Below are 27,345 nucleotides of genomic sequence, written 5' to 3' on the forward strand. Positions count from 1 at the left end.
CACAAAATAATGCTTTTTTGAATTAAAAGTAAATGGAACATGTAGAAGAAAAGTCAGTGGAGTGTTTCTCATTGTGCATGATGAAGACCTCAGGGGGAAGATCCTCTGAATTAGAACTGTTCAGTGAAATTATGTTCTCCAGATCTCACGAGAGCTCCTCGACGCTCTACACGTTCTCATGAAAGATTCAGACACGCATAATATCATCCCATAAGAATCTTTTATTAACGTATAGAAAATGCATTAAAAAAGGATCTATACATCAGCTAACAGCATCCAGGACTAGAGATACAAGATTATATTGGGCCATTAACCCTTTGGCAGGCACCTCTCAGTAGTCTTTTGTTTGGCAGTTAGCACCTGCTCCCAAAACTTCTGTTACCCTAATGCATCCTATATCTTTACAGAAAGTGGCACCTTTGCGGAGCACTATGATCTCCAGTGTATAGAACCAGCATCAGTGTGTGAACTGGCTCTAATGTAGGAGACAGATTAAATCTGATGCAAAATTAAAAAGAAAGAAAAAATAAAACAACCCCCCCTCCCCCCCAAAATAAATAAATAAAACCAAAACGAACTTAATTTGGGTATCGGTAAGAAAAAGATTAACCATGTGGTCATCAAACTATCCTGTAAGGCAATAAAGCACTCATGTGCTTTTTTTGGCCAATGCAAATTATTAATGAAATTTTGCCAATATACGAGACGTACTGGGTCTCCTACATAACCAAGATAACAGATGCTGTCACAGATGGAGTCTGGGAAAGGATATATGGGTTCCTGGGTTGCTCCTGTGTCTTCAGAGATACTGGAGGGAAGACTCCTCCTCTTGCACACGTCAGGCAATTCTTTAAAAAGAGATCTCTAGAAATCAAAAATACTCAGAAGTGCAAGAGATAGGGGCCGGAGATTTGGCACATCAACCATTAGCAAGACAATAACTCTTGACCGCAGAAAAAAGTTTTGTTGGGTGTTAAAAGGGTCTGAGGTTCCGTAGAGAGCAAGGTATATAGACAAATATACAGCACCATGCCCCTATGGACAGGATAAAGGACAGCTGGCCGGGTGGAGGCCAGTTGTCTGGACAAGGGAAAAAGTGTTAGTACTGGATAAATGAGAAGTCTCTGAAAGGCTGAGGTGGTGTGGCAAAATATTTCCAATATATGATGATGGAGAACAGGGGAAAAAGTTCTGTACAATGAAGAATTTCTAAAGTACAGGGCCAAAGGTACATTGGATAACATCAAAGCTTCGCAAGATGATGTATCAATGTGAGGGGCATGGAATGAAACAGTGGTAGGCAACATACCATTACCAGTCTATGTGACGATTGGTGATACAACTATCCTATCATTAGCTGGCTATATTCATATAAACTAATAATGTAATCCATGAATAGGTGACAAGGACCCTACAGTGACCAGTTTGTCCGGCCAAACATAGATCTAGTTGCTATTCGCAATGTTGAATACTCTTTCTTGCATCCATGATAATAATTCTATGTGTGGTTAAAAGGTACTCCGCCCCTAGACATCTTATCCCCTATCCAAAAGATCTCGGCTGTGGCACCCCAGACATCCGTTGCACGGAGCAAACTGTGCCAGATGACTGGCGATGCGGAGGCTCGTGACGTCACGGTCACGCCCTGCTTGTAAAATCATGACCACTCCCCCTCAATGCAAGTCAATGGGAGGGGGGCATGACATCTGTCACGCCCCCTCCCATGGACTTGCATTGAGGGGGCGTGACCATGAAGTCACGAGCCTTCGGCGCTGCACCCAACGCTCCAAATGAATGCCGGGTGCAGAAGGGAGATCGCAGGGGTCCCCAGCGGCGGGACCCCCGTGATCAGGCATCTTATCCCTTATCCTTTGGAAAGGGGATAAGATGTCTAGGGGCGGAGTACCCCTTTAAAGGGAACCTGTCACATTGAAAATACAATCTAGTCTGCAGGCATCTTGTTATAGAGCAGGAAGAGCTGAGCTGATTGATAGATAGATTTCTGGGGAAAGTTTCAGTATAACCTCCGGTGTGAATGCACCTGAGATCACATGACTTCCCAGCTGCACTATTTCATTGCACAGCGCGATGACGTGAAACGAGACCGGAAGAAGCGCACACCTATGCATGAAACCGCCTGCAGTCGCCTCTGAGCGCCCCACGCAACCTTGAGAACCGTGCCGGAGGAGCAGCCCGATTAGCCAGCATTTATGTGGTGAGTGCAGGACACCTGTCTTTTCTCATGTATTCATATCATTGATCGCTATTCATTTTGTCCTAGCACCGCCGCCGCTGGATGTATCTGGTTACCTGCCTAGGTGCCACACTGTCCATCTTAAGGAGCTGCGGCCATAAAGGTATCGGTGCCACTTGTTCTCTTCTTTTGTATATAATAACTTAAAATTTATTCATCTAAACCTCTACTCGTTCTGGATTTTGGAGTCCAGTGGGTTGCCTTAATAAGTGATAAGTGACATATACAGGAAAAGCTGTCAATCACCGATTAGGACAACCCACTGGACTCCTAAGCCCAGAATGAGCAGAAGTTTCGCTGAATAAATTATTAGTTATACCAAGTTTTTCCCCACAAACATGTTTATCATTTGCTCAGCTATTCACACTTTATAACTTGATGCCGACAGTACGCGCTGCATTTCTAACTTCACAGGTTACCTTTAAAAATTTTGGAATAGTAGTTGAGTTGTTGCCAAGGTCACAAAAAAATGTTATATTGCCCACACCGGAGGAGAGAAGAGTATTGTGAATATATGTCTGTGCAGGTCCAATAGTGTGGTGGAGGGCAGCACTAGTCTGATGTGGGGAAAAATATGTCTATCGATGGGTCAACTAAAATCAGAGGTGAAGGGAACGCTTCTTCATTGTACGCTGGTTGTACGGTCTCATCTTCATCTCCACGAATGGAATGGAGAACTCATGGCCTTTCCAGTGATACCAGTTTATTCCCTATAAAGGAAAACAAGGAAACAACAGATAAGTCAAAAAAATTATCACTAGCATGGAAAATAGGCTATAAAGTAAATGCAATTATATTGTACTCAATGGGCATATGTCTTAAAGCCACGGAGGTGATAAACATCTAGGGCATCCTGTGGTAAGCAGCTATTATGTGTTAATGGGCAGGTAGGCGTATTTTCTTTCATTAATTTAGTAGCAAATTTCATGTTAAATGCTTTGAAAAATAAGTCATTTCTTATATATTTTGCATATACAGTCGGATGAATTAGAAAAGCCCAGTAGGTGAGATATTTAAATGACAAATTAACTCATTTGACTCCGTGTTTATGAAGCCAGAAGCAGAAACATAGTCTTAAAACTATTACTTTAATTATGTCACCATGACAACACTTCATTACTTCATTACTGTGTTATGACATCTATATCTGCCAAAGTTCTCCGATGTCAATGAAAGACATGCAAAATCATCAAGTCAGTGCAAACATTTGAAATCCCAAAGACCCCTAATCACAATAGCAAAATCAAGTGTTTCAAGTGCCCGCTACAAGGCTCCTGATTGTTGCCCTTGCCCACAATGTCAGTCACAGTGCCTTTAGGGTCAGTCAGGGGGTCTCTAGTGCTCCTGTAAACTTCAGTCAGTTACAAGAGTCCATCAAGTTCAATCTTTATCACTACTGTGTCCCTACTGTGTTGATCCAGAGGAAGAAAACAAATACTTATGAGCCAGATGCCAATTGTCCCTCATCAGGGGGAAAAACGCCCTTCCGCCTCCAAATATGGCATCAGGATTAATTTCTGAATCAACGCTCTGTCCCCATAAATCTATTATCCTTAAAGGGGTACTCCACTGCCACAGCGACCGGGATATTTAATTCTGAACGCTGGGTGTGGGCTTCGTGACGTCACGGTCACGCCCCTCAATGCAAGTCTATGGGAGGGGGCGTGACGTCCGTCACGCCCCCTCCCATAGACTTGCATTGAGAGGCGTGACCGTGATGTCACAACCCCCGCAGCCTGCGTTCGAAACTAAATTTTACGGATGCTGGGGCAGTGTAGGACCCCTTTAACCTGTAATATTATTACTCTCTAGAAATGCATCCAGGCCCCTTTTGATCTCTTTTATTGAGTTCACTATGACCACTTCCTCTGGCAGAATGTCCCATAGTCTCACTGCTCTTACAGTAAAGAACCCCCGTCTGTGCTGGTGTAGAAACCTTCTTTCCTCTAGACATTTGGGATATTTCTGGTAAACTAACCAGGTATGCCATTCATGTCCAATATAGATATAGGCCCAACCTCTGAGACCTACCCCCCCCCCCCCCCTCCTTTGCAGTGGCCGGAGGTAGTCGGGAAGCAAAAAAAATAGCTGCCCATTTTTTGTTTAGCTTTTTTTACACCACAAGCTCCATTTTTTCTATAACATTGTAGGTTGTGGTGCTACTCATGGATGCTCTCCTCAGATCTGTATTTTTATCTTTAGATGACCCGGAAAGAGAGTCTTTTTTTCCTCCGCTATTGTGAAATCTGTGGCAGAATTCTGAGGCATACCATCTAATTTCTGCCATGGATTTTCACTTTCTATGCAGTGGATTTGGCCATGGTTTCGGATATGATACAAATTCCCATCCAGGCTACCCAATTCAGTTTTTCAGTTGTATTGAGGAATCTGCGCAGAAACTGTGCCACTTGTTTTCTTTCCATGATGTGGATGTGCTGCTGCTGCTGCCAGGAGGGGACTAGCCGACATCATACGGCCACCCAGGTTATTCATCCCACATCAAGGACGGTATCCTATGGTCTGAGTGAGTGGTCCCCACCGGACCGGACATCTTATTGTCCACACTAACTGGCGGTTATTGTATCACAGCTGCATATCCTTGTTGATTTATTTTCTTTCCTACATTTGTATCCCCTGATGAACCCTGCATTACTCCTACTATCTATTTGGAGGGGGGAAACGTGTCAGGATTAATTACGTTATATTTGTGTATATTGACACAGTTGATTTTCTGTAGGATTTTGTGCTTTAATGGGGGAAGTTTTGAGCCCTATAACATTTATCTGAGCTCCTCTTCACCTATACTTATTACCAATTAGTTTTGCACTTTGAGGACCATTTATCTTACTACTAAACACTATTAAAAGTGATGTTTTAAGCGAGCTAAACTATTTCCCTTCTGTGAAACCACGATGTGGATGTGTTGTATGAAGGGTTGCAAGGGATTTTATAGCATTTAATCCACTTTTACTTTATAGTATATACTGTATACCTTTAAACCCTATACATTTAAACTGTATCTGCTGTTAAAATGTACTTTTCATACATCCGTAATACATGTTAACTTATGAAACTGTAATATATCTTTATCATGGGAAGCATATTCCTGAACCTAAACTTTTCCTTTTCTTACCTGTGAATGTTCAGAAACCTTTTCAGTCAGAATAAGCTTGTCTTCAGTAACAGTAAATGAATAGACATAGAGAAGAGGAAGGGGAGGAGGGGAGCATGCTGCAGCCTCTCTATCTTTGCCTATTGCAAGACTCTACTGTGAGAGGGGAGAGGGGACCACACAACACACTCATTTACCTTGCTGCCCTATCATAAGACTCCCAGGGGCTACTTTTGGGTAGTGTTCCTCCTGGAGAAAGATGATTGCTAGACATGCCTCTATGATGCACCTTAAGATATTTTGCCCAGCTGACACACTTTGAGAGGGGGAACATGGACTGAGAGAAACAAGATGGTAATTTTGACTAATTTGCGGCCTTTTAGGCCGTTCTGACCAAGCTGTTAGGAACTATTGGGAGCAGTGGCTATGTGGGGGCATGCAAATAAACTGTTGTTGGGCCAGATAAACAACCCGTAGAGAAGATAGGTGCATGATGTGTCTTTAATCTGCTTCACTGTTCTTGGTCAACCACTACTTTTATTGTCCTCAATATTGTCTTTTTTTGTGCTTATTCAAAATAGCTTGTGCAGCACATCTTAAAACATCAGTCTGCTTAAAAAAATTGCCCTAGAAGAGACCGTGCAGATGCAGGATAACTATCTTGTATGTTGTTGCTATGCTCAGTTTTGCCATTGTGGATGACCTATGACACAACACTTTCTTTCACATCCCTACCTTTAAAAGCAGAGTTTGGCCATTCCTGACCCAGTTTTAAATCATTGCTGACTGCCATTTGATACAGCTTTCCCCTATTTGATATAGACATGCCAAGGATTAAACACATATTGTAGGGACAGGCTTTAGCGTGTCCTCTGTGCAGGAGAGGGAGAGAGCTCGGGTTTTCTGTCTACTGAAGATGATTTACACTGTAAATTCTGTAAATATCAGTGTACCTACTACTGTCATATAGTATTCTATAGTATTGTAGCAGCACCAGCAGAAGCTCAATTTAGTGTAACCCCTTTACTGCTGCTGCAGTTTCTTTCATGTCTGATTGCATAGCCCATTGCAAACCCAGTGTATCATTACCCCTCCCCCCCCCCCATGCTATCTATAGTACTGTACTGTGTAAATTACTCACAGCACAGAATCAGGATGCTTGAAGCACCTTCATTAGCACTATATTGAGACACAGTAGTAATAAGTATTGTTCTGTGCTGTTACTGTCTAGGCAACTAAGGGAGGAAGTCCCTGTGCGTGTACTACTGGCAAACAACTCCCCCTGAAATGGAGAAAATGATAATGCAGGGACTCATTAACAACCGTGAGAACACTAGAATCATCTTGTCATTACTCTGAAGGGTTAATCCAGGCCTTACAATATACCCTTATAACATGCTGTGTATTATTTTGTATGTATGGTATATGCCATACAGTGACATATTACCATTTCATACTCTGATTTTCTATTCCAGGGAAATGTAAAATCATATCTAATGCTATTTAAAAAAATAAATAAATCATTAAAGTGAATCACAAATGACCTTGGCAGTGTAAGTGTTTTAATGTGTAATTAAGTGTTCCTCATCAAGAGGCCGGGCCGGCACGCAGTCCACAGCTCTAGTACACAGTACATTATTTTCATTGATTTCTTCAGGGTAATTGAGATGTAATTTAAACTCCGAAGCCTCCTCTAGATATGTATGTTTTCTTACAGCCATCATTTTTCATTCACAATCAATAGCAATGCTCAGAAAGCTAAGGCCTGCTAGAGGGGATTTATATGTCAGCAACAGTCATAGCAATTCAGAGCCTTTTGACTTTGCAATATTCCTAGTGGGGCTATAGCTGAAAAATAGAAAAGCATCAACTGTATAAGAAATAAGGATGTTTCGTCATTGCCATTATAATAAACTAACTGTATCTTACGTCTACAGATGTTCACACTAGTGTCACTGACTTTTATAAAGAAGCCATGACAACTATTTTGCATAGTGGTGAGTTGTAAGACACCCGCCCCCCCCCACCCCCGGTTGCCTTTAGTAAGAGACGCTGGGGTACTGGTATTTTTGACAAGAGCTTCTATCTGCAGACAGAGCTTTTCTCACTGTCAAAAATTAAAGAGGTATTCCAGTGAAAAACAATTTTTTTTAGATCAACTGGCTCCAGAAAGTGTACAGAATTGTAAATCACTTCTATATTAATCCTTCCAATACTTATCAGCTGCTGAAGTTGAGTTGTTCTTTTCTGTCTGAAAACAGTGCTCTCTGCTGATACCTCTGTCTGTCTCAGGAACTGTCCAAAGCAGCAAAGGTTTGCTGTGGGGATGTACTCCTACGCTTAACAATTCCTGAGACAGATAGAGGTGTCAGCAGAGAGCACTGTTGTCAGACAGATTTGCTTCTAAACTGGGCATTTCCCGAGACAGGTGTCATCAGAGAGGATTTAGACAGAAAAGAACAACCTCAACTTCAGCAGCTGATAAGAACTGGAAGGATTAAGATTTTTTAATAGAAGTAATTTACAAATTTGTTGATCTTTCTGGAGCCAGTTGATATGAACATCCCCCCCCACTGGAATACCCCTTTAATAGCTGTACCTACAGCCCTTTAGGAAACCATAAGGGACACATTAGGGGAAGGTAGTGTGGTAGGATGCATGGATTCATGAATTAATCACAATTGAGCAATTCACTAGAAATTTTAGAGACCACATTAAGGTGTGTGTATATATATATATATATATATATATATATATATATATATATATATATATTGTAAGGATTTCTCCCTGGGGATAGCTCTGGGATCATCCTTGACACTGCCACAGGACACGTTTCCACTTCAATCAGCAGGCAAACAACAGTTCTTTCTGCAAGTCCAGCCCCTCGCCAGCTTTATTAGACAAAATAAAAACATAACACAGGAACAAAACAAAACCCTAGACTGTCCAGTCACTAACTAAACAATCCAGCATGCCCTGTCTATCAACTGGTGGGCTTTTCTTGGCCAGTTAAACTTATGCCTCCTGCAACCTTCTACTCACTATTCACACACAGCGTTCGCAACGTCTTGCTGTGTTCTCATCCACACTTCACTGTTGGGACCACTCACAGCTCAGGCTGTGTGTTCCTCACCAAGACCCCTGCCTCTCCCCTACAGCCATCTTGCTGTCTTCTAGGGAGAGCCCCAACTATTGTGTCGAACTTCTTTTTAAACACACTTTCCTTTTCTGCTACCTCATTAATTAGGCCACAGGTGGAGAATTCTCCAGTGTTAGCTATAGTGTTGAGCGGCATAGGCCATATTTGAATTTGCGATATTTCGTGAATATATGGACGAATATTCGTCATATATTCGCTAAATTCGCATATTCGTAATATTCGCATATGCGAACATTCGCACATGTGAAAAATGTATGAACCAGTGTAACTTGATAGAAGCAGCAGAAGGGAGGGATCAATATTCGCGAATATTCGCATTTGCGAATATTCGCTCAGCGGTCTTACACAGTAGTATTAGAGCCTTCTTTAGACAAGCTGGAAGCAGAGAGGGATGATCACTCTGATGTGTACTGTGAAAAAAAGCAAATATTCGTAATTTCGAATATATAGTGCTATATTCGTGAATATTCGCGAATTCGCGAATATGCGATATTTGCGAATAAAATTCAAATTGCGAATATTCGCGAGCAACACTAGTTAGCAAGGGAAATACACCCTTTCCTTGCCACACTGTCACAATACATATATTTGTATCCTATCACAGCCCAGTCCTGGTTTGTGAGATGGGTACATTACTGTGGCAGGGTTGGGGTAACATGTGTCTATGTATGTTTGACTATGAATGGTGGATGGTTCGGGAGCCACAGACTGTTACCATATTCTACTATGCTATTACTTTTTCTTACTGTCCACTTTGTCTGTGGCCCCTGCTATTTACCATTATGTCTGACCGGACTTCTTTTATGTTCGGGATCCATATGGCCATGCAGTTTGTCCAGTTTGGCATACTGGCACTGTATTAGTATTACACATTGAAGTACTTGTATATCTCTTTGCCCTCACTCAATTCATGGATATTAGTTATCTATACATTTTGCCCTTATCTAATTTGGCCGTTAGTAACCCAGAATATGTGGGCACAAGCGCCCGTTTGTTAGGCCCAATGCTGGACCATGTGACCACCTGCGTCAGCGGACGGGGTCCTACACGTCAGACCGACAGGCCGGCGAGGATTAGTCAGAGAAGTGGACAGCGGGAAAGCCACTGTGCACTGTACTTTCTACAAATACTAGCTGAGTACCCGGCGTTGCCCGGTTTTCCCTTCCTAATCCTTGTTGGGGAGAAAAATAAACAAAGGAGGAAGCTTTTGACTTCATAACCCATCCTCATATATTGTTGTCATATCCCAACCCCATATCCTGTCCTCATATCCCGACCTCCTATCCCGACCTCCTATCCTGTCCTCCTATCCCGATCTCCTATCTTGACCTCCTCTCCCGGCCTCATGTCCCGTCCTCCTATCTCGACCTCCTATCCTGACCTCCTATCCCGACCTCCTATCCCAACCCCCTATCCCGTCCTCCTATCCCGACCTCCTATCCCGTCCTCCTATCCATTCCTTATATCTCGACCTCCTATCTCGTCCTCCTATCCAGTCCATCTATCCCAACCTCCTATCTCGACCTCCTATCCTGTCCTCCTAATCCGTCCTCCTATCCTGACCTCCTATCCCAACCTCCTTTCCCGTCCTCCTATCCCGTCCTCCTAACCCGGTCCTCCTATCCCGATCCTCCTATCCCGTCCTCCTATCCCCACCTCCTATCTCGACCTCCTATCCCGACCTCCTATCCCGACCTCCTATCCCGACCTCCTATCCTGACCTCCTATCCCGACCTGTAATATGTGTACCAGGTATTGAAATATCTCCAGCCGTACGGAAGTTATGTGGGAACATACATTTACCATTGATTTGCATGGGACTTTAAACAAAAACCCTGACCCTCACAAATGGGGGTAGTTAAGGGTTAAATTAACTATCCTATATTTTAAGTGGACATATAAGTAACATGTGACCAAGTATTATCGAAATATTTCCAGCCGTTTGGAAGTTATGCAGTAACATATATTTCCCATTGACTTGTATGGGACTTTCAACATAAACCCCGCCCCTGGCAAATGGGGGTGAGTAAGGGTTAAATCACCTATCCTATGTTTGTTGTTGACATATGAGTAACATGTGTGCCAAATTTCATGTTAATATCTTTAGCCGTTTGGACGTTTTTGTGGAACATACATACATACATACACACATAACATACATACACACACACACACACACACATTGAGTTATATATATATATATATATATATATATATATATATGTATACTAGCTGAGTACCCGGCGTTGCCCGGTTTTTCCTTCCTAATCCTTGTTGCAGAGGAAAATGAACAAAGGAGGAAGCTTTTGACTTCATATCCCGTCCTCATATATTGTTGTCATATCCCAACCCCATATCCCGTCCTCATATCCCGACTTTCTATCCCGACCTCATATCCCGACCTCGTATCCCTACCACCTATCCCGACCTCCTATCTCGACCTCCTATCCCGTCCTCCTTTGCTGACCTCCTATCTTGTCCTCCTATCCAGGCCATCTATCCCAACCTCCTATCTCGACCTTCTATCTCATCCTCCTATCCCGTCCTTCTATCCCGACCTTCTATCTTGACCTTCTATCCCATCCTCCTATCCCGACCTCCTATCCCAACCTCCTATCCCGACCTCCTATGTCGACCTCCTATCTCGACCTCCTATCTCGACCTCCTATCTCGACCTCCTATCCTGTCCTCCTATCCCGTCCTCCTATCCCGTCCTCCCATCCCGTCCTCCTATCCCGTCCTCCCATTCCGACCTTCCATCCCGACCTCCCATCCTGACCTCCCATCTCGACCTCCCATCCCGTCCTCCTATCCCGTCCTCCTATCCCGACCTCCTATCCCGACCTCCTATCTCGACCTCCTATCCTGATCTCCTATCCCGACCTCCTATCCCGACCTGTAATATGTGTACCAGGTATTGAAATATCTCCAGCCGTACGGAAGTTATGTGGGAACATACATTTCCCATTGATTTGCATTGGACTTTAACCCCTTAAGGACCGGGGGGTTTTCCGTTTTTGCATTTTCGTTTTTTGCTCCTTGCCTTTAAAAAATAATGACTCTTTCAATTTTGCACCTAAAAATCCATATGATGGCTTATTTTTTGCGCCACCAATTCTACTTTGTAATGATGTCAGTCATTTTGGCCGAAAATCGACGGTGAAACGGGGGAAAAAATCATTGTGCGACAAAATTGAAAAAAAAACAAACGCTGTTTTGTAATTTTGGGGGCTTCCGTTTCTACGTAGTAAATTTTTCGGTAAAAATGACACCTAATATTTATTCTGTAGGTCTATACGATTAAAATGATACCCTACTTATATAGGTTTGATTTTGTCGAACTTCTGGAAAAAATCATAACTACATGCAGGAAAATTAATACGTTTAAAATTGTCATCTTCTGACCCCTATAACTTTTTTATTTTTCCATGTATGGGGCGGTATGAGGGCTCATTTTTTGCGCCATGATCTGAAGTTTTTAACAGTACCATTTTTGCATTGATAGGACTTATTGGTCTTATTGGAATTTTTTTGCGCGCACGCCATTCACCGAGCGGTTTAATTAATGATATATTTTTATAATTCGGACATTTCCGCACGCGGCGATACCATATATGTTTATTTTTATTTTTATTTACACTGTGTTTTTTTTTTTTTATTGGAAAAGGGGGGTGATTCAAACTTTTAATAGGGGAGGAGTTAAATGATCTTTATTCACTTTTTTTTTTCACTTTTTTTTGCAGTGTTATAGGTCCCATAGGGACCTATAACACTGCACACACTCATCTTCTATGCTGATCACTGGTTTCTCATAAGAAACCAGTGATCAACGATTCTGCCGCATGACTGCTCATGCCTGGATCTCAGGCACTGAGCAGTCATTCGGCGATCGGACAGCGAGGAGGCAGGAAGTCCTGTCAGCTGTTCAGGATGCCGCGATTAGCCGAGGCTATCCCGAACAGCCCGACTGAGCTAGCCGGGAACTTTCACTTTCGGTTTTAGCCGCGCGGCTCAGCTCTGAGTGCGCGGCGCCGCGATCGGCGCTGCGCGCTATTAGAGGCGGGTCCCGGCTTCACTATGACGCCGGGCCCGCCGTGATATGATGCGGGGTTACTGTGTAACCCCGCGTTATATCAGAAGAGCAGGACCAAGGACGTACCGGTACGACCTTTGTCCTTAAGGGGTTAAACAAAAACCCCGACCCTCACAAATGGGGGTAGTTAAGGGTTAAATGAACTATCCTATATTTTAAGTGGACATATAAGTAACATGTGACCAAGTATTATCGAATTATCTCCAGCCGTTTGGAAGTTATGCAGTAACATATATTTCCCATAGACTTGTATGGGACTTTAAACATAAACCCCGCCCCTGGCAAATGGGGGTGAGTAAGGGTTAAATCACCTATGCTATGTTTGTTGTTGACATATAAGTAACATGTGTGCCAAGTTTCATGTTAATATCTTTTGGACGTTTTTGTGGAACACACACACACACACACACACACACACACACACACACACACACACACACACACACACACACACAACACACACACAACACACACACACACACACACACACACACAGTTTTATATATATAGGTAGGTGACTGCCAATACCCTCCTCCTGCTGGTAAGCCCTGCCCAAGCCCCTCCTGGTTAGTTTATGTTGATTATGCATACCACCTGTTTTTCATTTTCTTATTTGTATGAATTACATGTTTTTTTAAAGCACTGGTTGCTTCACTGTGTTCACAGTAGCACCTTTACATAACTATTATGCTTTTGGATATTTAAGATTGTCCTCTTATTACAATTTTGTACTATTTATTTGCACTTTGCACTTTATTGACAATTAATGAATTGATCCTTACATGTGTGTGTGTATATATAAGGCTCTGGGATCACTTACTTGTTGCTTGGAAAAGGTGATGTGACACCACAGAAAGCATGTGTATTTTTCTGGAATAAAGCTACCCTTCTTTACTACTTTGGGTTGCTGCAGTTGCCTTTATCCTGTATCTATGTATAGAACTCAGGACCGGGTACATGAGACCGCCTGCACCATCTACTTTTTCCCCTGGGGTTGTGCTGCTCTACTCTACATTATATATATATATATATACAACTGGTTCATGTCTTTAAGATATATATATATATATATATACAGTATATATCTATCTTTATAACTATCTACAATGCACTTGACAAAGACAGTGAGAGACGGTCAAAATGTTGCTACTATGGCACTGTGGCATTGAAATAAAGCCGCACTCACTTCTTTGCTATATGGATGTGCTTCTATGACCTTTTGTTGTGGATGTAATACAGGCTTGTGGACTGAAGCCTTGCATAGCTGGCACCCTACACTAACCCTCACTTTTGATGTGCTGCTCCTCTACTATGTGTGTTTTGTGCCAGCACAAGATGTCATCCTGTGGGCTAAAGATCGCCTCTGGCATTCTGGCTGCTATTGAGCTGGACCCACTACTCTATCTTATATTTGGTTATATGGCGCTGTGTTATGTTGTGGTAAATTATGTTACTGTACTATAGTGTAGGGGGGTTGGAGCTGTTCAGTTAGAGAGTGAGGAGCAGTACAGTCGAGTCAGTGCTGTGTGGAGAAGTGCGTGAAGAAGTAAGAAGAAGCCTAAGGAGGAGAAATCCAAAATATGCAGCCACACTAATCTTAGGAAAAACCCCTTGCTCAGGTGAAAGTCAAAGCCTGAACATTCTCTTCAGTTAGTTAGTCAATCTGAAGTCTTCAAATCAGCGTGGGCTGCTATTAAATCTCAAGTTTCGGCAACTACAAATCCCAGAAATGCGACAGGACATCCCAGTTTACACTGCACTTCCCTCTGCACCAAAGTCTGTACTGGGACGGATTTAACAATTCCTGACTCAGTAAAGATAGTTATCTGTTTCCTTTCATCGGTGTCATCATTGTCCCTGTGCCTGGCCCTGGAGAAGCTATCTCAATCTTGGACCGTGTAGGTTAACAGTGCCCTGGCATCACAAACTTAACTATACATTGTCCCATTTGAATAGATATGTTCATTTAGCTGCTTAGATGTATCCAGGCTTGACTGTCCTTGTCCTTGACCAGCCTTTCACAGGAATGGATAAGGCCTAATGCAGCGCAGGCACACTGTTGCAGTTATATGGTCACCTATATGTCTTGCTTCCATCACACACTATACTAAACTTCATCACCGGAGGCATCCAGCCCGTAGAATATTCCAATAGATTATGAAACACCATTCTCATTTTCAATTCAAACCTTATGTTTTATTTTCATATATACAAATAACAGTAATTACTTTAACACCATCAACTGGTGTCTGAGGAAGGAGACATGTCCTCCGAAATGTTACTGACTCGATAGCTCACCAATCTCTTGGAAAGAGACAACATCTCCGGATGTCAAAGAAATGACACAAAGCTTTAATGGAACTTTGACCAGCATTCTTGTTCTTATCAGAAGCCATCCACATCAGACTACAAAGAGACCATAAAACAGTCTAAGAACTTTGATGGTGTCAGGTAACTACTGTTGTTTGTACACACACGCGCACACACACACACACACACACATATATATATATATATATATATCTATATATACTTATATATATATATATATATATATATATATATATATGAGCCATTAGAGGTTCATTCTTTGAAACTGAATAAAGGAGTACTCTGGTGCTGGAACACTTATCCCCTATTCAAAGGATCTAATCGCGGGGGGGGGGGGGGGGGTCCTAGTGGTCAGTGGACCCCCCACAATCAGACACTTATCCCTGGAAGTCCCCAGGAACAGGGCGTGTCGAACTACGCGTGGAGCAATAACTTCTGCTAAATTTACTGCACATTGTATTGAATGGGGATTCCGCTATCCTATTGACATATCAGAATTTCCACTGTGGAAATTCTGCAGCAGAAATTTTGCTTTCCCGATTCTCCAAAAACATTGAACATGTCTTTACATTTTGCAGATTTCATGGCGGTCAATGGGGCTTTGAATTTCAGCAGAATTCAGAAATTCTGCTCCAATTTCGCTTAAAGGACATCTGCAGCGTTAAGACACTTAAAGGGGTATTCCGCCCCTAGACATCTTATCCCCTATCCAAAGGATAGGGCTTAAGATTTCAGTTTGCCGTGGTCCCACTGCTGGGGACCCCTGGGATTACCGCTGCGGCACTGCGCTATCATTACTGCACAGAGCAAGTTCCCTCTGCATATAATGATGGCCGATACAGGGGCCGGAGCATCGTTACATCCCGGCTCCGCCCCCCTCAATACAAGTCTATGGGAGGGTGCGTGGCGGTCGTCATGCCCCCTGCAATAGACTTGCATTAAGGAGACGAGCCGCGATGTCACAAGGGGCGGAGCCATGACGTCACGCTGCTCTGTCCCGTGTATCACCTGTCATTACGCACAGAGCGAACTCGCTCTGTACAGCAATGATAGCGCAGTGCCGCAGTGGCGATCCCGGGGGTCCCCAGCAGCGGGACCGCGGTGATATGACATCTTAATAGGGGATAAGATGTCTAGGGGTGGAGTACCCCTTTAACCCCTACCCACAGGATAAGGGATAAGTGTCTGATCGCAAGGGGGGGGGGGGGGGTCTGACCGCTGGGACGCCTCGCAATATCACAAATGGGGTCCGGCATTGCCGCGCTGGCTAATGCGCTTAGCGTTGACATCACTGAGGTCGGCAGTACACCCCCTTCCCATACAGCTCTATGGGAGAGGAAGGGAGGCACGAACGCTGCCTCTCCGCCTCTCCCATAGAGATACATGGAGGGGGTCATACTGCGGCCGACACGCCTCCTGCACAGGAGAACCGCGGCAGAGCCAGAGCCCCATGCAGGAAATCGCAGGGGGTCCCAGTTTTAGGACCCCCCCCATGATCAGACACTTATCCCCTATCTTGTGGATAGGGGATACGTGTCTTAACTCTGCAGATTTCCTTTACATTCTGTAAAACTGCAAACATTTTGCAGCAAGCTTTGCAGAACAGAATTTGAGCGGAATCCACTATGTCAATATAGCCTAAGGATGTTGGGCCGTAGAAATGAAGACCGAGCAGTATCTTAGAACATTGGGGCCAGAGAATAAGTTTCTGTTGTTTATTTTGGTCACTGACTAACAAACAACATTGTAATAAAAAGAAAATAAAATCATCCTGAGAGTATATTGCTATATTTGTCCGTGTTAATAGATTTACTGCTGGTTGTTGATATATGATTCCTGCCAACAACTCCCATCCTACACCTCAGTAATGCACTGGTATTGGATTAGCTGTGCAGTGTTGCGGCAATGTTTATTTTCTATAACCGGTTTATCCAGATAAAATAAATCAAGTTAAACCCTGGAAGATGTATCAAGACTAGTGAAGTGATAGCAAATACCCATCCAGTTCTTCAGAGCATTATGACATATGGCTGCAGCTAAGGTTGAGTTTACGGCCAGAGATGTAAACACAGGGAATCTATGAGCAGTTTGGGGCTATCGAAACTTACATGACCAAAATAAAAAATAAAAAACGCAGTGCAAAGCTCCACTGCAAGTCTTAACCCCTGTTTTGGCCGGACACAGACAATTTTTTTCTTCTTCCTCGCTCTTTAAAGGGGTTACCCAGTTAAAAACAATATTTTTCATATCAACTGGCTCCAGAAAGTTAAACAGATTTGTAAATTACTTCTATTAAGACATCTTAATTTTTCCAGTACTTATTAGCTGCTGAAGTTAAGTTGTTCTTTTCAATCTAACAACAGTGCTCTCTGCTGACATCTCTGTCTGTCTCAGGAACAAATCCCCATAGCAAACCTCTCCTGCTCTGCACAGTTCCAGAGACAGACACAGGTGTCAGGAGACAGCACTGTTGTCAGACAGAAAAGAACAACTCAACTTCAGCAGCTCATAAGTACTGGAAGATTTCTTAATAGAAGTAATTTACAAATCTGGTTAACTTTCTGGAGCCAGTTGATGTGGGAAAAAATGTTTTTTTACTGGAATACCCCTTTAAGAGACATACCTTTTATGTTTTCATACACAGACCCATATGAGGGCTTACTTTTTGCAAAAACAATTGTGCTTTGTAGTGACAGCTTTCATTTTACCCTAAAATTGACAGTAAAAACAAAAAAAATGTTTTTAACTAGGGAATTTCGTTTTTACACAGTGCATGTTATGGTACAACAGTCAAGTTTCATTATTCTGTGAGTCAATACAATTAAAATGATACCCATGGTTACATACTTTTCTCTTATTGTACTATTTTTTTGTTAACAAAACAACTTTTTTTTTAACAAACTTTATTTTTTATTTTTCCATATACGGGCAGTATAAGGGCTCACTAAGGGCTCACTTTTTTTGCGATGTAATCTGTAGTTTTGATCGGTACCATTTTTGTTTAGATGGGACTTTTTTGTCACTTCTAATACATATTTTTTAATAACATGTGATGTGACCATAAATCAGCAACTCTGGGGTTTGATATTTTTTATGGGGGTCGGTTTTTCCCATACTCACCGTATGGGATCATAAACAATATATTTTAATAGTTCAGAGTTTTGTGCAATGCGGCAATACCCATGTAATTGTTTGTTAAAGGAGGTAGTTTACATTTTTATTAAAAAAAAAAAAGGCATATATTATATATATAGTAGGGAAAAAAAGTATTTAGTCAGTCACCAATTATGCAAGTTCTCCCACTTAAAAAGATGAGAGAGGCCTGTAATTTTTATTATAGGTATACCTCATCTATGAGAGACATAATGAGAAAAAAAAATCCATAAAATTATATTGTCTGATTTTTTAAGAATGTACCGTATTTGCAAATTATGGTGGAAAATAAGTATTTGGTCAATAACAAAAGTTCATCTCAATACTTTGTTATATACCTTTTGTTGGCAATTACCCTGTTGAAGACCCAGGGCGTACCTGTACGTTCTGAGTCCGCTCCCGTTCTATAACGGGGGGCCACGGCGTGGCCCCGCGTCATAGCGAGTCGGGCCCGGCCCGTGGCCCGTGGCAAATAGCGCGCGCCATTGATCGCAGTGCTGCGCGCTATTAACCCTCTAGACGTGGCGTTCAAAGTTGAACGCCGCGTCTAAAATGAAAGTGAAACCATGCCTGTTAGCTCAGGGAGCTGTTCGGGATCGTCGCGGCATCCCGAACAGCTTACATGACAGCCGCAGTATCCCAACCTGCCTCCATGCTGTCCGATCGCCGAATGACTGCTCAGTGCCTGAGATCCAGGCATGAGCAGTCAAGCGGCAGAATCATCCATCAGTGGTTTCTTATGAGAAACCACTGATCAATGTAAAATATCAGTGTGTGCAGTGTTATAGGTCCCTATGGGAGCTATAACACTGCAAAAAAAAAAAGTTCATCAACCCCTTCCCTAATAAAAGTTTGAATCACCCCCCTTTTCCCATAAAAAAAACTAAACTGTGTAAATAAAAATTAAAATAAACATATGTGGTATCGCCGCGTGCGGAAATGTCCGAATTATAAAAATATATTGTTAATTAAACCGCACAGTCAATGGCGTACGCGCAAAACAATTCCAAAGTCCAAAATAGTGCATTTTTGGTCACTTTTTATATCATGAAAGAATGAATAAAAAGCGATCAATAAGTGCAAAATGGTACCGCTAAAAACTTCAGATCACGGCGCAAAAAATGAACCCTCACAGCACCCTGAACACGGAAAAATAAAAAAGTTATAGGGGTCAGAAGATGACAATTTTAAACGTATAAAATTTTCCTGCATGTAGTTTTGATTTTTTCCAGAAGTACGACAAAATCAAACCTACATAAGTAGGGTATCATTTTAACCATATGGACCTACAGAATAAAGAGAAGGTGTCATTTTTACTGAAAAATGTACTGTGTAGAAACGGAAGCCCCCAAAATTTACAAAATGGCATTTTTTTTTAATTTTGTCTCACAATGATTTTTTTTTTCATTTTGCCGTAGTTTTTTGGGTAAAATGACTGATGTCATTACAAACTAGAATTTGTGGCACAAAAAATAAGCCATCATATGGATTTTTAGGTGAAAAATTGAAAGAGTTATGATTTTTTAAAGGTAAGGAGGAAAAAACGAAAATGCAAAAATGGAAAACCCTGAGTCCTTAAGTGGTTACAGAGGTCAAACGTTTTCTGTAAGTCTTCACATACTGTTGCTGGTATTTTGGCCCATTACTCCATGCAGATCTCCTCTAGAGCAGTGATGTTTTGGGGCTGTCGCTGGGCAACACAGACTTTCAACTCCCTCCAAAGGTTTTCTATGGGGTTGAGATTTGGAGACTGGCTAGGCTACTCCAGGACCTTGAAATGCTTCTTACAAAGCCACTCCTTCATTGCTCGGGTGGTGTGTTTGGGATCACTGTCATGCTTAAAGGCCCAGCCACGTTTCATCTTTAATGCCCTTGCTGATGGAAGGAGGTTTTCACTCAAAATTTCATGATACATGGTCCCGTTCATTCTTTCTTTTACACAGATAAGTCGTCCTGGTCCCTTTGCAGAAAAACAGCCCCAAAGCATGATGTTTTCATCCCCATACTTCACAGTAAATATGGTGTTCTTTGGATGCAACTCAGCATTCTTTCTCCTCCCAACATGACGAGTTGAGTTTTTACCAAAAAGTTCTACTTTGGTTTTATCTGACCATATGACATTCTCCCAATTCTCTTCTGGATCATCCAAATGCTCTCTAGCAAACTTCAGATGGGCCCGGACATGTACTGGCTTAAGCAAGGGCACATGTCTGGCACTGCATGATTTGAGTCCCTGGTGGCGTAATGTGTTACTGATGGTAGCCTTTGTTACTTTGGTCCCAGCTTTTTGGTCCCAGCTCTCTGGGACTAAAGGTCCCCCCATGTGGTTCTGGGATTTTTGCTCACCCTTCTTGTGATCATTTTGACACCAAGGGGTGAGATCTTGCGTGAAGTCCCAGATCGAGGGAGATTATAAGTGATCTTGTATGTCTTCCGTTTTTCTAATAATTGCTCCCACAGTTGGTTTCTTCACACCAAGCTGCTTGCCTATTGCAGATTCAGTCTTCACAACCTGGTGCAAGTCTACAATTTTATTTCTGGTGTCCTTCAACAGCTCTTTGGTCTTGGCCATAGTGGAGTTTGGAGTGTGACTGTTTGAGGTTGTGGACAGGTGTCTTTTATCCTGATAAGTTCAAACAGGTGCCATTAATACAAGTAACGAGTGGAGGACAGAGGAGACTCTTAAAGAAGAAGTTACAGGTATGTGAGAGCCAGACATCTTTCTTGTTTGTAGGTGACCAAATACTTATTTTCCACCATAATTAGCAAATAAATTCTTTAAAAATCAGTCAATGTGATTTTTTTTTCCTCATTATGTCTCTCATAGTTGAGGTATACCTATGATGAAAATTACAGGCCTACCTCATATTTTTAAGTGGGAGAACTTGCACAAGTTCTCCACTGTATATATTTGTTCCCTATAGGAGACTTTTCTTACCAATGTTTTTACTGGATAATGCTATCGGCAATCTAGTCTACCTAAGGCAGCTGAGGAGACCTCCAGTAGACCAATCGAACGCGCTGTTGTTTGAGCAGGGGCACTGTCTTAAGGCTCTTAGGTGAGGTGATCATTATTGATTGCGGCACTCAGGGGGTAATGGTGAACATCAGTGGGATGCATTTGGAACCAGGGGTACGCCCTGTGCCACCTGTGTGTTCAAGATGGGGGCTCTTTTCTGTGCACTGAACTCTCTTAATTGAAAGCTGGCTAGGCCCCTCCTCTAAGCTATGATTGACAGTGCTAGTGGTTTTCTGATTGGATGCTAGAGATGTTAATCATACAAGAGAGATTGAGACAGAAAACTCTCAATGCAGGGAGCCCTGTGCATGGAAGAGCCCACTTCTTTGACTCTTGCAGTGGTGGCAGTCAGGGCATAGAACAGCAATTATTTTGTTGCATGCAAGTTGCATTACAAATACCTAAAGTATGATTGCACTTTAAACAACTTCCTTCAATTTGATAGGTGTGATCACTTAATTTATCATAAACTAGCTGAGTACCCGGCGTTGCCCGGTTTTTCCTTCCTAATCCTTGTTGGGGAGGAAAATAAACAAAGGAGGAAGCTTTTGACTTCATATCCCGTCCTCATAAATTGTTGTCATATCCCGACCTCCTATCCCGACCTCCTATCCCGTCCTCCTATCCTGTCCTCCTTTCCCGTCCTCCTTTCCCGTCCTCCTTTCCCGGTCCTCCTATCCCGACCTCCTATCCCGGTCCTCCTATCCCGGTCCTCCTATCCTGACCTCCTATCCCTGTCCTCCTATCGCGTCCTCCTATCCCAGTCCTCCTATCCCGGTCCTCCTATCCCAACCCGTAATATGTGTACCAGTTATTGAAATATCTCCAGCTGTACGGAAGTTATGTGGGAAAATACATTTCCCATTGATTTGCATGGGACTTTAAACAAAAACCCCGACCCTCACAAATGGGGGAAGTTAAGGGTTAAATTAACTATCCTATATTTTAAGTGGACATAAGTAACATGTGACCAGGTATTTTCGAAATATCTCCAGCCGTTTGGAAGTTATGCAGTAACATATATTTCCCATTGACTTGTATGGGACTTTAAACATAAACCCCGCCCCTGGCAAATGGGGGTGAGTAAGGGTTAAATCACCTATCCTATGTTTGTTGTTGACATATAAGTAACATGTGTGCCAAGTTTCATGTTAATATCTTTAGCCGTTTAGACGTGATGCTGGAACATACACACATACATACACACACATTGTCACGATTCGGCTGGCAGGAGGTGGATCCTCTGTGCCAGAGAGGGATTGGCGTGGACCGTGCTAGTGGACCGGTTCTAAGTTACTACTGGTTTTCACCAGAGCGGGATGGTCTTGCAGCGGCGGTAGTAACCAGGTCGTATCCACTAGCAACGGCTCAACCTCTCTGACTGCTGAAGATAGGCGCGGTACAAGGGAGTAGACAAGAGCAAGATCGGACGTAGCAGAAGGTCGGGGCAGGCAGCAAGGATCGTAGTCAGGGGCAACGGCAGGAGGTCTGGAACACAGGCTAGGAACACACAAGGGAACGCTTTCACTGGCACGATGGCAACAAGATCCGGCGAGGGAGTGCAGGGGAAGTGAGGTATACATAGGGAGTGCACAGGTGAACACACTAATTAGACCAACTGCGCCAATCAGCGGCGCAGTGGCCCTTTAAATCGCAGAGACCCGGCGCGCGCGCGCCCTAGGGAGCGGGGCCGCGCGCGCCGGGACAGGACCGACGGAGAGCGAGTCAGGTACGGGAGCCGGGGTGCGCATCGCGAGCGGGCGCCACCCGCATCGCGAATCGCATCCCGGCTGGGGGCGGTATCGCAGCGCACCCGGTCAGTAGATCTGACCGGGGCGCTGCAGTAGCGAGGATGTTGCGAGCGCTCCGGGGAGGAGCGGGGACCCGGAGCGCTCGGCGTAACAGTACCCCCCCCCTTGGGTCTCCCCCTCTTCTTGGAGCCTGAGAACCTGAGGACCAGACTTTTGTCTAGGATGTTGTCCTCAGGTTCCCAGGATCTCTCTTCAGGTCCACAGCCCTCCCAATCAACCAAAAAGAATTTTTTTCCTCTGACCGTCTTGGAGGCCAGTATCTCCTTCACTGAGAAGATGTCAGAAGAACCGGAAACAGGAGTGGGAGAAACAAGTTTGGGAGAGAAACGGTTGATGATGAGTGGTTTAAGGAGAGAGACATGAAAGGCATTGGGAATACGAAGAGAAGGAGGAAGAAGAAGTTTGTAAGAGACGGGATTAATTTGGCACAAGACTTTGAAAGGACCAAGATAGCGTGGTCCCAGTTTGTAACTGGGGACACGAAAGCGGACATATTTAGCGGAGAGCCAAACCTTGTCTCCTGGAGCAAAAATGGGGGGAGCTCTTCTTTTCTTATCGGCAAACTTTTTCATGCGAGATGAAGCCTGTAAAAGAGAATTTTGGGTCTCTTTCCATATGGTGGAAAGATCACGAGTCACTTCATCTACAGCGGGCAAACCAGAGGACAAGGGAATAGGGAGGGGGGGGAAGAGGGTGACGGCCGTACACCACGAAAAATGGGGATTTAGCAGAAGATTCAGAGACTCTAAAGTTGTACGAGAATTCGGCCCAAGGTAGAAGATCTGCCCAGTCATCCTGGCGGGAGGAAACAAAATGCCGTAAATAGTCACCCAGGACCTGGTTAATTCTTTCTACTTGCCCATTGGATTGAGGATGATAAGCAGAAGAGAAGTTTAATTTAATCTTGAGTTGTTTACAGAGAGCCCTCCAGAATTTTGACACGAATTGGACACCTCTATCCGAGACAATCTGCGTGGGCAAACCGTGAAGACGAAAAATGTGTACAAAAAATTGTTTTGCCAACTGAGGCGCTGAAGGAAGACCAGGAAGAGGAATAAAATGTGCCATCTTGGAAAATCGATCAACGACCACCCAAACAACAGTGTTGCCACGGGATGGGGGTAGGTCTGTAATAAAGTCCATACCAATCAGAGACCAAGGCTGTTCGGGGACAGGCAGAGGGTGAAGGAGACCAGCAGGCTTCTGGCGAGGAGTCTTATCCCGGGCACAGACAGTACAGGCCCGCACAAAATCAACAACATCTGTTTCCAGAGTCGGCCACCAATAGAAACGAGAGATGAGTTGCAAGGACTTTTTGATGCCCGCATGGCCTGCGAGGTGGGAGGAGTGACCCCATTTGAGAATCCCGAGACGCTGGCGTGGAGAAACAAAGGTCTTCCCTGGAGGAGTTTGCCTGATGGAGGCTGGAGAAGAGGAGATCAGACAGTCAGGAGGAATGATGTGTTGCGGAGAGACCTCTACTTCCGAGGCATCCGAGGAACGAGAGAGAGCATCAGCCCTAATGTTCTTGTCGGCAGGGCGAAAATGAATTTCAAAGTTAAAACGGGCAAAGAACAACGACCACCTGGCCTGGCGAGGATTCAGCCGTTGGGCAGACTGGAGATAGGAGAGATTCTTGTGATCGGTGAAAATGATAACTGGAAATTTTGATCCCTCCAGCAGATGCCTCCATTCCTCAAGTGCCAATTTAATGGCCAGTAGTTCTCGATCCCCGATGGAGTAGTTCCTCTCCGCCGGAGAGAAGGTCCTAGAAAAAAAACCACAAGTAACAGCATGCCCGGAAGAATTTTTTTGTAGAAGGACCGCTCCAGCTCCCACTGAGGAGGCATCAACCTCCAATAGGAAGGGTTTAGATGGGTCAGGTCTGGAGAGCACGGGAGCAGAAGAAAAGGCAGACTTGAGCCGTTTAAATGCGTCTTCCGCTTGAGGAGACCAGGACTTAGGATTGGCATTCTTCTTGGTTAAAGCCACGATAGGAGCCACAATAGTGGAAAAATGTGGAATAAATTGTCTGTAATAATTGGCGAACCCCAAAAAACGTTGGATAGCACGGAGTCCGGAGGGGCGTGGCCAATCTAAGACGGCAGAGAGTTTATCTGGGTCCATTTGTAGTCCCTGGCCAGAGACCAAGTATCCTAGGAAAGGAAGAGATTGACATTCAAACAGACATTTCTCCATTTTGGCATAAAGTTGATTGTCTCGAAGTCTCTGAAGAACCATGCGGACATGCTGGCGATGTTCTTCTAAGTTGGCAGAAAAAATCAGAATATCGTCCAGATACACAACAACACAGGAATATAAGAGATCACGAAAAATTTCATTAACAAAGTCTTGGAAGACGGCAGGGGCGTTGCACAGGCCAAAGGGCATGACCAGATACTCAAAGTGTCCATCTCTGGTGTTAAATGCAGTTTTCCATTCGTCCCCCTCCCTGATGCGGATGAGATTATATGCACCTCTTAAGTCCAGTTTGGTAAAGATGTGGGCACCTTGAAGGCGATCAAAGAGTTCAGAGATAAGAGGTAGGGGGTAGCGGTTCTTTACCGTGATTTTATTAAGTCCGCGGTAATCAATGCAAGGACCAGCTCCAGCAGGAGAGGAGGATTTGCGGATAAACCCCTTTTTTAAATTTTCCTGGATGTATTCAGACATAGCAAGAGTCTCTGGGGCGGACAGAGGGTAAATTCTGCCCCGGGGTGGAGTAGTGCCCGGGAGGAGGTCAATAGGACAGTCAAAAGGCCTGTGAGGGGGTAAAGTCTCAGCTTGCTTTTTGCAAAATACGTCAGCATAGTCCATATAAGCCTTAGGGAGACCGGTTACAGGAGGAACCACAGGGTCACGGCAGGGAGTACTGGGAACCGGTTTAAGACAGTCCTTGAAACAAGAAGTACCCCAGCTCTTGATCTCTCCTGTGGACCAATCAAGGGTTGGGGAATGGCGTTGAAGCCACGGTAGTCCAAGGAGAATTTCGGAAGTGCAATTGGAGAGGACCAAAAACTCAATTTTTTCGTGATGAGGTCCGATGCACATTAGGAGGGGTTCCGTGCGGTAACGCATGGCACAGTCCAATCTTTCATTGTTAACACAATTGATGTAGAGGGGTCTGGCGAGACTGGTCACAGGGATGTTGAACCTGTTGATGAGAGAGGCCAAAATAAAATTTCCTGCAGATCCGGAATCCAAGAAGGCCTTAGTAGAGAAGGAGAAGGTAGAGGCAGATATCCGCACAGGCACAGTAAGGCGTGGAGAAGCAGAGTTGACATCAAGAACTGTGTCACCTTTGTGCGGAGTCAGCGTACGTCTTTCCAGGCGGGGAGGACGGATAGGACAATCCTTCAGGAAGTGTTCGGTACCGGCACAGTACAGGCAAAGATTCTCCATGCGGCGTCGTGTCCTCTCTTGAGGTGTCAAGCGAGACCGGTCAACTTGCATAGCCTCCACGGCGGGAGGCACAGGAACGTATTGCAGAGGACCAGAGGAGAGAGGAGCCGGGGAGAAAAAACGCCTCGTGCGAACAAAGTCCATATCCTGGCGGAGCTCCTGACGCCTTTCGGAAAAACGCATGTCAATGCGAGTGGCAAGATGAATGAGTTCATGTAGGTTAGCAGGAATTTCTCGTGCGGCCAGAACATCTTTAATGTTGCTGGATAGGCCTTTTTTAAAGGTCGCGCAGAGGGCCTCATTATTCCAGGATAATTCGGAAGCAAGAGTACGGAATTGGATGGCGTACTCGCCAACGGAAGAATTACCCTGGACCAGGTTCAGCAGGGCAGTCTCAGCAGAAGAGGCTCGGGCAGGTTCCTCAAAGACACTTCGAATTTCCTAGAAGAAGGAGTGTACAGAGGCAGTGACGGGGTCATTGCGGTCCCAGAGCGGTGTGGCCCATGACAGAGCTTTCCCAGACAGAAGGCTGACTACGAAAGCCACCTTAGACCTTTCAGTAGGAAACTGGTCCGACATCATCTCCAAGTGCAGGGAACATTGTGAAAGAAAGCCACGGCAAAACTTAGAGTCCCCATCAAATTTATCCGGCAAGGAAAGTCGTAGGCCGGAAGCGGCCACTCGCTGCGGAGGAGGTGCAGGAGCTGGCGGAGGAGATGATTGCTGAAGCTGTGGTAGTAGCTGCTGTAGCATCACGGTCAGTTGAGACAGCTGGTGGCCTTGTTGCGCTATCTGTTGCGACTGCTGGGCGACCACCGTGGTGAGGTCGGCGACAACTGGCAGTGGAACTTCAGCGGGATCCATGGCCGGATCTACTGTCACGATTTGGCTGGCAGGAGGTGGATCCTCTGTGCCAGAGAGGGATTGGCGTGGACCGTGCTAGTGGACCGGTTCTAAGTTACTACTGGTTTTCACCAGAGCCCGCCGCAAAGCGGGATGGTCTTGCA

General features: G+C 44.2%; 1 protein-coding gene across 2 annotated transcripts in view; it reads right to left on the minus strand.

The window, feature by feature from the left end:
- Positions 1–207: 207 nt before the first annotated feature.
- Positions 208–27,345, minus strand: part of LOC130283012 (tenascin-R-like) — a 551,407-nt gene continuing 524,269 nt past the window's right edge. For both annotated transcript variants that reach the window (XM_056532112.1, XM_056532113.1), the window contains exon 22: positions 208–2,964. In XM_056532112.1, coding sequence (XP_056388087.1) covers positions 2,854–2,964 — 111 coding nt within the window. In that variant the 3' untranslated portion in view covers positions 208–2,853. The remainder of the gene's footprint in view (positions 2,965–27,345) is intronic.

The sequence above is a fragment of the Hyla sarda genome, chromosome 7 (genome assembly GCF_029499605.1).
Source record: "Hyla sarda isolate aHylSar1 chromosome 7, aHylSar1.hap1, whole genome shotgun sequence".
Lineage (NCBI taxonomy): Eukaryota > Metazoa > Chordata > Amphibia > Anura > Hylidae > Hyla > Hyla sarda.